Here is a 12048-nt window from a genome sequence, read left to right as displayed (position 1 = left end):
AGTCCAGGTAAAATACAGAAATACCAGGTTTGCTGGCAGGAATCCCCTAAATCAGGCTCCTTTCAGCGTCTTTAGATCTTTTCTGAAGCAAAACTAAAGCAGAAAGTCGGTATTGTCCTTATTTTAACACTATGTTTAGCAGCAGCCACCATCTGTGTTAGGTGTGGCTGTGTGCAGACAGGAATAGGACCCAAGGTGCAGACTCCGGAGACAGAACTTAAACCAAAACAGCTTTAATGCTGAACTCAAACATAACATAACTGGGGAAAAAGGTCAAAAATAAACTAACACCAGCGGATTGACAAAACACACAGCAAAATAAACGGTAGATCGCAACATGGACACAGAGAAACACAGGGCTTAAATACACAGAAGGAGCAATCAGGGAATGAATAACAGGAGGAAAACACAGCTGGGGCAAATCAGAACTGACGAGACAAAAGGAAGCGTAAACTGAACACACTGAGATAAGACAGAGACCTTCAAAGTAAAACAGGAAACACATAACACAGACTCACATGCAGGCACTACAGAGGGAACAGAGACGTGGGACCAGGGCAGACACAAACACTGACTGAACACGGGGATATAGGAACTAAGGATACATAGAGACGCGAACTAGACAAGGGGATACAGGTGATAGGGGAGACAGAGCAACTAAAGAAGACAGAGACATAAACCATAAGACAGAACTCAAAGAAACCAAAGACTAAAAAGTATAAATAATATAATAAACTCAAATACCCTGGGTCAACGACCCAGGCATCCTAACAGTACCCCCCCCTTAAGGGCTGGCTTCCAGACAGCCCAAACCAAAACACCAAAACAAAAAACAAAACAAAACAAAAACAACCCAACCAGGGCGGGCGGCGGGGGAAACAGGATGGAGGGCTCGAAACAAAACCAAACAAGGAGCCAGAAACAAAAAAAAAAAAAAAAAAAAAAAAAAAAAGAACAAACAACGGAGCCCGGAAAGCAACAGAACAAAACACAGGAACAAAGTCCAAAACAACAGCACCAAGGCCCAGGCACAGTCCAAAAGCAAACAAACAAAAGAGCTCACGAAAGGCGCAGAGGCCCAGGCAATAGTCTCAAAAAAGTTCAGGGGGGCCAGCCCGGAGGCTAACGGCACAACAGTCCAAACCCGGGCAGGTCAGGGGGGCGGCCCGGAGGCTGATGGTCCAAGAGCCCAGAAAACAGGTCAGGAGGCCGGCCAGGCGGGAGGCACCGGTGGCGACGGAGCAGATCAGGAGGCCGGCCGGGCGGGAGGCACCGACGGCGACCGAGCAGATCAGGAGGCCGGGCGGGCGGGAGGCACCGACGGCGACCGAGCAGATCAGGAGGCCGGCCGGGCGGGAGGCACCGACGGCGACCGAGCAGATCAGGAGGCCGGCCGGGCGGGAGGCACCGACGGCGACGTAGTTCAGGGGGCCGTCCATGACGGCAATGACGTCCAGTCATCGGCCGGACAAGACGTGCAGGACGAGCAGGCCGGACAGGATGTGCAGGACGAGCAGGCCGTGCAGGCCGGACAAGACGTGCAGGACGTGCAGGAACAGACAGCATGGAGACCTCAGGAGCAGATGAAGCTGAACACTCGGAGGCCGGACCAGGCGGAGCTACAGAGGCTGAGGCCGGACCAGGCGGAGGAGCCGGTGGTGGCTGAACGGCCTCGCCAGAACCATCAGCAGACACTGGGACGTGCTGGCTGGGTCCTCCCGGACCCCCAGCTGACGAGGCAAGAGGCTGAACGGCCCCTCGGATCCTCCAGCAGGAAGAGTCGGCTGAAGCGGTTCCTCGGACCCTCCAGCGGCGACAGGTGGCTGAACGGGCCCCTCGGACCCTCCAGCAGAGACAGGTGGCTGAACTGGCCCCTCGGATCCTCCAGCAGGAAGAGACGGCTGAAGCAATCCGGTTGTTCAGTGATGACGCGACGAATCCTACTTCCGGGCCTAAAGCAGTCTGCGTTTAATATGGCTTTTGTGTTGTTAACATGTTTAATGTTATGTATTTTCTTCTATTTGATCTCAAAAAGCTCCTAAAACAGTCAGTGATCACTGTTGACCTCCCTCGGCTTTTATTACCGCTAATCATTTATTTAAGCTCAGTTTTTAAAACCTTAGGATGTAGCTACAGCCCAGCCCATGCAGCAGTATATGAATGACTAACCTCGTATTGTGGATGGATTATCTCAGTTGTTCTCCTGGCTGAAGTTTGGTCCTTTTACAGCATCCTGCCATGCGATTACATTTGTTCCTGACCACCGAGAACACTCACGGTAACTTTTATCGAGTGGAAAAAAGTTAGCTTGTTTATATTATGCTAACATAGCTATGTCGCAAGCGGTCACGTAGCACATCATTATATACCAGCTAGCCCAACTTCAGTAACCCTACAAACGTCACTGCTGTTTAGTTTTCTGTCTTCATTTATGCTGGAAGTGATAACAGAGCTGTACGTTTTAATTTGTTTCCAAAACCCCGCAGTCAGGACATGCTATATTGTATTTAGATAGAAGCTAGCGAGCTAACTCCCTGCTAACTTCTAACTCCGTTAAATGTCATAAATTCCGTTTTCATGGATGCCTGGATGTTAAACTCAATTGTTACACCTGGTAGAGCAGAACGCTGATCATTTTATTAAAGATGAAAGACTTTAGACAGTTTTTCAACTCTCAGTAATGCCATAGTGATCGTTTGATATATGGACCTGCAGCGGAGTTTAGACCCAGACACGGCTAGTGACGTCAGACTGAACAACCGGATTCCTCGGACCCTCCAGCGGAGACAGGTGGCTGAACGGGCTCCCCGGGCCCTCCAGCTGACGAGGCGTGAGGCTGAACGGGCTCCCCGGGCCCTCCAGCTGACGAGGCGTGAGGCTGAACGGGCTCCTCGGGCCCTCCAGCTGACGAGGCGTGAGGCTGAACGGGCTCCCCGGGCCCTCCAGCTCACGTGGCGTGAGGCTGAACGGATGACCGAGGAGAGGAGCGACGGTGGCGTCGCTTCCTTTTAGACGAGGGAACAGGAACCGGTGGAGAAACGGAGACCTCCTCCTCATCCTCCGACCACACAGCCGCCAGAAAAAGGCAGGCGAACGGACAGGCGAACAAGGTCCCGGCTGGCGTGAGGAAGGGGAGGAAGCCTGCAGTGGCGATGAGGCAGAGTGTGCGTTGCCCTGCGGCAGCGGTGGGGAAGATGTAGTGAGGGAGAGAGCAAGCTCACTAGCCCTGACTTGCTCTCTCCAGGCAGTTATGGTGTTCCCCAACTCAGTGTCCTTAGCAAACTGCCTAAGCCGGGGATTATGCCGAATGATGGCCTCCACCGCGCTCAGCCCCACTGCCATGGTCCTTAAATCCGAGGACTGGGCGATGCGGTCGAGCAGGCTCACCAGCCGCTCCATCTCGCCGCTGAACTCTGAGAAAAAGGAGTCTGCAGGGTCCATGTTCTGGTCGCGATCTTCTGTTAGGTGTGGCTGTGTGCAGACAGGAATAGGACCCAAGGTGCAGACTCCGGAGACAGAACTTAAACCAAAACAGCTTTAATGCTGAACTCAAACATAACATAACTGGGGAAAAAGGTCAAAAATAAACTAACACCAGCGGATTGACAAAACACACAGCAAAATAAACGGTAGATCACGACACGGACACAGAGAAACACAGGGCTTAAATACACAGAAGGAGCAATCAGGGAATGAATAACAGGAGGGAAACACAGCTGGGGCAAATCAGAACTGACGAGACAAAAGGAAGCGTAAACTGAACACACTGAGATAAGACAGAGACCTTCAAAGTAAAACAGGAAACACATAACACAGACTCACATGCAGGCACTACAGAGGGAACAGAGACGTGGGACCAGGGCAGACACAAACACTGACTGAACACGGGGATATAGGAACTAAGGATACACATAGACGCGAACTAGACAAGGGGATACAGGTGATAGGGGAGACAGAGCAACTAAAGAAGACAGAGACATAAACCATAAGACAGAACTCAAAGAAACCAAAGACTAAAAAGTATAAATAATATAATAAACTCAAATACCCTGGGTCAACGACCCAGGCATCCTAACAATCTGAGTTCTGTGTGTACATTTACAAAGATGCTCTTTTTCAGCTTTTTATAATGACGTACTGATGACGTGTTTGAAGGGTTAGAAACAGGGTTGGTCAGCAGGCTCAGCACAGTCTAAAGTATTGTTTGTGCGTCAATGGTCATTAAGTTTCCATAGTAGAAACTCAGCTTTGCAAAATGAACCCTTTATTTATCTTATTGTGTTTTTCTTTGACACCAACAAATAATTGTATTGAATTATTATTATTATTATTTACACAAAACTGTGATTTTCTGAGTTCTAACAAATATGCTTGGATATAATAATTATTTATTTCACATTTTTGTTCAGTTTTTTCATAATTAATATAATTATATTATATTAATATAATTAAATTCACAACTAAGCCTGCTGACAAACAAAATGTGACAGTTAGGCGTCCCAGGAAGAAACTGATACAAATGTAAGGAGACTTTCGTAAAACACTTTTTATTCATTTAAATTCAAATGTCAGTGACAGATGAGGAAGGATATCCAGAAAGGAAAATTAAAATTACTTTAAGATGAAACAAATATTTTTCCTTCAAATAAAACATAAATAATATCTGTCCACATAATGTCACCACTTATTATACTGAATGATCCTGGCTGAAGCTAAAATCTGTGCAGCTTTAATAATAAAACAACAAAATGCCAAGTGGCCCAGCACATCATGCACTTAATCAGAACTGAACAGACCCAAACATTTCCCCAAAATCCCCACAAAAAATGATTTTTCTCCTCTTCCACTCAGTTGCTTTAAACTTCCAGACAGCAGGGGAGGGGATGGATGTGAACGATGGACATTTTAGTCAGAACGGCTGCTGTGGCTATGTGTTGAAGCCCAGCTTCATGAGAGAGGCGGACGTAAGGTTTGACCCTGAGATGCCTCAGAAACGGGATCACTACCATCCTGTTGTCCTCACCGTACAGGTGAAAGAGAGATTTTTTATATATATTTTCATTAAAAAATCGATGGATCTCTTTAAAAGTGACGTCTTTACCACGCTGAACAAAATGTGTGTTTTCATTAAATGTAATGAAGGTGATCAGTGGTCAGCAGTTACCCAAAGTCAACATCAAAGAAGACTCTATAGTGGATCCTCTGGTCAGAGTGGAGGTCCATGGAGTTCCTATGGACCAGGCCAAGCAAGAGACGAGATATATTGAGAACAACGGTACATACTCACACTGACTTCAGTTTGATAAGGAGAGATCACTTGGAAGAATTGGACATCATTTATAGAGATAGAAAAGTTAGACTGCGATTACCCATCGTGGCAGAATGGAAACCCAGCCGTGGTAGGTTTAGGACCGGACCCCCCAGGAGCTCTGGCTGAGGTGTCTGAGGTGGAGATGGGGAAGAGGTGGGTCTTAAAGGGAGAATGACGGAGAGCACAGATTTAAACCGTGCAAAGCGGAGGCTGATTGGCTCAGATTAGACTAGTAATGATGTCAGCATTGACACTGACAGCGTGGTACAGCAGTAGTCATGTAAAGAACAGGAAAGCAGGTAGATGAGTGATTACAGGCCTTCTTTACTGCACTTATGTTTAAGCTTCATCAGAAACCATTTTAAATGTGATATATTAGACCCTGTCTGAGCGCTGGTGCTGAGCAGTTCATCCTTTTCACAGGGTTTAACCCCATGTGGTATGACACTCTGCATTTCACCATTCACACGCCTGAGCTGGCCATGGTGCGCTTTGTAGTGGAAGACTATGACAAGACATCTAAGAATGACTTTGTGGGCCAGTACACACTCCCTCTGAGCTGCATGCAGCAAGGTACGGATCAGTTTCTTCTTTAAACTTTGTCTTCATATTCACATTAACATTTAAAACAAATTTTTATTTGTATAGCGCCAAATCACAACAACAGTTGCCTCAAGGTGGTTAATATTGTGAGCTAGACCCTACAAGGATATGTTGGGTCTGTGTTTCCACAAGCCCCGCTAATTCTAGAGACTTATTCATCATGAAGAAAACAAGACAGTCGATCGATCAAACACTTGCGCAAGGGAGGCCTCATCTGTGTCCACCATGAAAATGACCTCGACCACGACCTCCCTCGCTGCCCTTTTTATTGAGACACAGTTCACACAAAACATGTCAGAACAAAGCCACGCCCCCTTGGTTCTGAGACAAAGCATTTGTATGTATATGTGTGAACTTCTGTAAGAATGTGTGTGTGTGTGTGTGTGTGTGTGTGTGTGTGTGTGTGTGTGTGTGTGTGTGTGTGTGTGTGTGTGTGTGTGTGTGTGTGTCAGACCTTCTGCTGACCAAAGGGTCGTAAACCCTGGAAGCTTACATCAAAAGAAACAGATCTTTCAGATAGGATGTATCTACAATAAAACCTCCCCAGCACAGAATGGTTGGAGAGGTGGTCAGGATCAAAGGAATGGCTTTGATCGTACTGCTTGAACTAACGCTGTACAAATTTAAGAAACACAATGGCAACATTCAACAATTAGACTTATCAGGATACAACCCCCCCATGTTCTCATTGGGTTTTCATGTGCTCCTCTTTGAGAGTCATCACCATTGCTAAGAAGCATCAAACACATTATATTCTTTATGCAAACTTACTGTTTGTGATCAGTGTTGCGGTCATTATTCAGAAGCGGTCATATATTACACACATTACACACACATTACATTTGTAATGGAGTACATTAATTAATTAGAGAAGAAAACAATGTTGAACTGCTACTTTGGCGTTTCTCTATAAAATAACCTGAAATGTCTCATAATTAGCATTTAACAATGTGAACCTGAGGCTACAGTTACACACCACATACACACATCCCTACGTGTGAGGACACACATGTGATCTTTCTCTTAGTATTTAGCCTGACGGCTCATCACTGCTTTTGTTACCTGTTGAAGTTTAGGATCTGGCTGCTGGGTTGGAGTCGCCATTCACTGAGCCAAGAACCCAGACTGATGTTAAAGTTAACCTAGTGTTAGCATGCTGTGCAGATGCTTGCAAAGAGAAGATTGTGTTAGCAACATAACGCATTTCTTTCTGTCCTGGATGCAGTTTGCACTTTACCATCGTGCTCTCGTCCTTTTGTGCAATAATAAGTAATTTCCATATCCACACTGTACACTGCACCACTATTTTCCTCCTCTGACACACAAATCAGCTGATTGTAGTGAGAGTGGAACAGATAAGTGGGATCAATAGGCAGGCAGACCAACGATTCCAAGGAACTGGACTACTGGGAACCAGTTTATTTTCCATTATACAATAAGAGTCTGAAAGATGTGGTGAAAACCCTCACTAGTAGAACCATAACATGACATTTGCAGTATTTTGTCTCTCATCTGTCGGCGTGTATAAATATACCTCGTTGCCTCCTAATTGTTTCCTCTTGTGTTCTTAGGTTATCGTCACATTCACCTGTTATCCAAAGATGGGACCAGTATACCTCCCTCCTCCTTATTTGTTTACCTCAGGATCAAACATCTGGAATAGCTGTGGGATTCTTTCTTCATACTATAACATTAATCTGAAAACAGTTCCCACCTGATCCTGTTACATTCAGATCATTTTTTTAACAATCACTTTATTTAATGAAGCTGCACAAAATGTCAAAACATTCATGATGAGAAAAATATGAAGTTACAGGATTTTTGCATTATTCTTACTCTGTCATACTTTTAATGTTTGAAATAAAAAAAAAATCTCAAAATATCGATTTTGTGCAGAATTTTTTTCTATGAACAAATATAAACATCGATATCATGAGAAATCATAGTTTCAGTGGTGGATCAGAACTATTTTGATGTAATAGTACTGTTGTACTGTTTGTTTTTGATCCTTCACTGGAGGAAACATTTCCAGTTCAACTTTAAATGGTCCTACGTTCATGTAATGATGTTGACCACATTATAAAATAGTTGATATGAAAGGAATCATGGATAATATGATGGCTTCACTTTATAGCTGCAGTTATTGTACTCGTGCTTTGATGAGATGAGAGAATACGTCCAAATCATAGAACCATTTGTATTTGTTGTCTTATTTGACATCACTGATACACTGCCCAGTGTGGGTCGTAGGGTTAGTAAGTAAATGTGCATATTTCTTCTTTGCTCCCTGCCCAACATTACTGCTCCTGTTGGGTGGACTGTGTGCACCTGCTGTACAGGTGAATGTGCTCCTTTCTATCAGTGCACTGTAGATTTTTACTTAGACAATCATGACTACTCTCCAGTCCTCAGGTTTAACTCTGGTCAAAGATCAGGACAAAATTATTCGCCCCCCTTTGAAAATTTCATTTTTTATATTATTTTAACGATTATTTTCCTACTGCTGTTATTTTACCATAGTTATATTTTTGTTACTGTATCGTTTTACTTTGCACACAGAAACAAAATTAGTTCACAAAAATAAAATCAAGTTTGCTTATTGCTGATAACAGGTATCTGCAGGTATTTGTTGTGTCTCACACACATCTCCTGAGTAATCCCAGCCCATTCTTCTTTGGTCAGTCATTGCACCAAAGAAGAATGGAAAGAACTTTTAACAGGAGGAAGAGTGAGGGAGGGACAGCCATCTGCCCTGACCGGTCTGGGGGGAGCGCAGGAAGACACAGTGTGAAGCAGAGCTAGAGTTTAATAATGACTGAATACAAAGTGGTGTATAAACACAGAGTGAAAAGAGGCTGATGAAGAAGTGCATCATGGGAAGCCCCCGGCAGCCTCGGCATATTGCAGCACAAGTAAACAAAGGATCAGGGTCATCGAGGATCCTTTGGGAGGCAGCGGCGAGAGAATCACTCTCTGCTCCTGAGCTGCAGTCACCCAGCTCCTACAGGGAGAGAAATAGGGAGGGACGACCTCCCCACACTAAACGACCACCCAGGCATAGTCTCACACACACACACACACACACACACAAACACACACACACACACACACACACAAACGAATGACACAAGAACACACAAAGATATTTGAGACCGAGAGGTAGATCACTCCCATGGAGGGAGGGAATCAACCAGGAAACGGGTAACCCTGAACACCAAGGCCCCAGACTCCCCTGCAGCATCCACCAGCACCCCACACCACCCTAGACCTCTTTTATAGATGAAGAAACTCTTTCCTGGCTAAATGAAGATCTTCTGGGTTAGTCCAGCACCATTTCTTCTCCAGCTTACAGGTTACGTTTTTAAAGGTGCACATTTGTGAACAGGGAGTCAAGCACTTCTGAACGGAGGCTTTTCTTTCCAGACGGGCAACAATGTGCAGGGTCGTGTGCAGTGAGGATGTAACACTATGACCAATATAATCCACCTCTGTGGGAACGGAGTTTAACCAGCTGCTCTGTCTGTCACACTTTCAAATGACTGTTTTGGTAAATCACCAGAGGTGAAGGGAGCCACCAGGCTGAAGAAGGAGTCCTATCGGGCTTGGTTAGCCTGTGGGACTCCGGAGGCAGCCGACAGGTATCGACAGGCCAAGCGGAATGCGGCTCGGGCAGTGGCTGAAGCAAAAACTCGGGTGTGGGAGGAGTTCGGAGAGGCCATGGAAAAAGACTTTCGGACTGCCTCGAAGAGATTCTGGCAAACCGTCAGACGTCTCAGGAGGGGAAAGCGGTGCTCTACCTGCACTGTGTATAGTGCTGGCGGAGCGCTGCTGACGTCGACTGAGAAAATTGTCAGGCGGTGGAAGGAATACTTCGAGGACCTCCTTAATCCCACTGACACGTCTTCCGAGGAGGAAGCAGAGTCTGGGGATGAGGGGAATGACCCGCCAATTTCCGGGGGCGAGGTCACTGAGGCAGTTAAACAACTCCTTGGTGGCAGAGCCCCTGGTGTTGATGAGGTCCGCCCCGAGTTCCTGAAGGCTCTGGATGTTGTAGGGCTGTCCTGGTTGACACGCCTCTGCAATGTTGCGTGGAGATCAGGGGCAGTACCTGTGGACTGGCAGACCGGGGTGGTGGTCCCCATCTTTAAGAAGGGGGACCGGAGGGTGTGTTCCAACTACAGGGGGATCACACTCCTCAGCCTCCCTGGGAAAGTCTATGCCAGGGTGCTGGAAAGGAGAGTTCGTCCGTTAGTCGAACCTCGGATACAGGAGGAACAATGCGGTGTTCGTCCTGGTCGCGGAACACTGGACCAGCTCTTTATCCTCTCCAGGATACTTGAGGGTGCATGGGAGTTTGCCCAACCAGTCTACATGTGTTTTGTGGACTTGGAGAAGGCATTCGACCGTGTCCCTCGGGGTGTCCTGTGGGAGGTGTTGCGGGAATGTGGGGTGTCTGGCCCATTGCTACGGGCCATTCGATCCCTATACAACCGTTGCAAGAGCTTGGTTCGCATTGCCGGCAATAAGTCGGACTCGTTCCCGGTGGGTGATGGGCTTCGCCAGGGCTGCCCTTTGTCTCCGGTTCTGTTCATAATTTTTATGGACAGGATTTCTAGGCGCAGCCAAGTGGCGGAGGGCTTTCGCTTTGGTGGCCTCAGAATCTCATCTCTGATTTTTGCAGATGATGTGGTTCTGTTGGCTTCATCGGGTGAGGGCCTCCAGCTCGCACTGGAACGGTTCGCAGCCGAGTGTGAAGCAGCGGGAATGAGGATCAGCACCTCCAAATCTGAGGCCATGGTTCTCAGCCGGAAAAGGGTGGAGTGCCCACTCCGGGTCGGGGATGAGTTCCTGCCACAAGTGGAGGAGTTCAAGTATCTCGGGGTCTTGTTCGCGAGTGATGGGAGAAGGGAGCCGGAGATCAACAGACGGATTGGGGCTGCAGCTGCAGTAATGCGGACGCTGCACCGGTCCGTCGTGGTGAAGAGGGAGCTGAGTGTAAAAGCGAAGCTCTCAATTTACCGGTCGATCTACGTCCCTACCCTCACCTATGGCCACGAGCTGTGGGTAGTGACCGAAAGAACGAGATCGCGGATACAAGCGGCAGAAATGAGCTTCCTCCGAAGGGTGGCTGGCCTCTCCCTTAGAGATAGGGTGAGAAGTTCGGCCATCCGGGAGGGGCTCAGAGTAGAGCAGCTGCTGCTCCACATCGAAAGGAGCCAGCTGAGGTGGTTCGGGCATCTGACAAGGATGCCCCCTGGGCGCCTCCTGGGTGAGGTGTTCCAGGCATGTCCCACCGGGAGGAGGCCCCGGGGCAGACCCAGGACACGCTGGAGAGATTATATCTCTCGGCTGGCCTGGGAACGCCTTGGTATTCCCCCGGATAAGCTGGAGGAGGTGGCTGGGGAGAGGGAGGTCTGGGCCTCTTTGCTTAGGCTGCTGCCCCCGCGACCCGGCCCCGGACAAAGCGGATGAAGATGGATGGATGGATGGATGTTTTGGTAAATCTATACGTAGGTTTGAAAGACTGCTGCTCCTCCTCCTTTTACAGCATATGTGCTTTAACTGATTCATCCTGGTGTAACCAGGTCTCTGTGAGGCAGAATACATCAATCATTCACTAACAGGTCATCAGAAGACAGAGACATGATGTTTAATTGTCCACATTTAACTGCTTCAGTCTTTGGTTCCCACAGGGTGTCACAAGCCCGAGTCAGCCGGCCTGCAGCCTGGTTCAGGTGCTCCTGTGTTTTCAACTTTTTTCTTACTTTCTTTATTGGTTTGTTTTGAATACTGTTCTCTCTCTAAATTGTGGTGATATTTTATGCTTGGATTGTTTGTGATCATTTTTGGTGGTCTGGGCCCAGACAGTCTCTGTGGGGATGGCAGGAGGCGAGAAGCTGAAAAGAGGTTTTGCATCTCTGCTTCCTGGTCTCAACTCTCAATAGTTTTTGGGGGGTTTAATAAGTTTCATCAGATTTCTAAACATCAAATGTTCTCCATCCAATCTTTCCTAATAAGAAGAATTATCTTTTCTTATTTAAGAAGACCGCCAATTGACACAAGTGGGTGTTGACGTGAATTCTGATTTTACTCGATCAGTTTCTGTCCTTAACCAGCAGTTTTGCTGGGTTTGG

At 47.1% G+C, this 12048-nt stretch overlaps 1 protein-coding gene across 1 annotated transcript in view; it reads left to right on the top strand.

Annotated features, from left to right (window-relative positions):
* plcd4a (phospholipase C, delta 4a) overlaps positions 1-7678 on the top strand; it is a 64083-nt gene extending 56405 nt beyond the window's left edge. Inside the window, exons 16-19 of the mRNA XM_076880403.1 lie at positions 4852-5030; positions 5143-5275; positions 5735-5884; positions 7486-7678. Coding sequence (XP_076736518.1) covers positions 4852-5030; positions 5143-5275; positions 5735-5884; positions 7486-7577 — 554 coding nt within the window. The 3' untranslated portion in view covers positions 7578-7678. The remainder of the gene's footprint in view (positions 1-4851; positions 5031-5142; positions 5276-5734; positions 5885-7485) is intronic.
* Positions 7679-12048: the final 4370 nt, after the last annotated feature.

Source organism: Maylandia zebra, linkage group LG23 (genome assembly GCF_041146795.1).
Source record: "Maylandia zebra isolate NMK-2024a linkage group LG23, Mzebra_GT3a, whole genome shotgun sequence".
Lineage (NCBI taxonomy): Eukaryota > Metazoa > Chordata > Actinopteri > Cichliformes > Cichlidae > Maylandia > Maylandia zebra.
The sequence above is the reverse complement of the archived record's forward strand: the minus strand, read 5'-3'. Positions and strand labels throughout refer to the sequence as shown.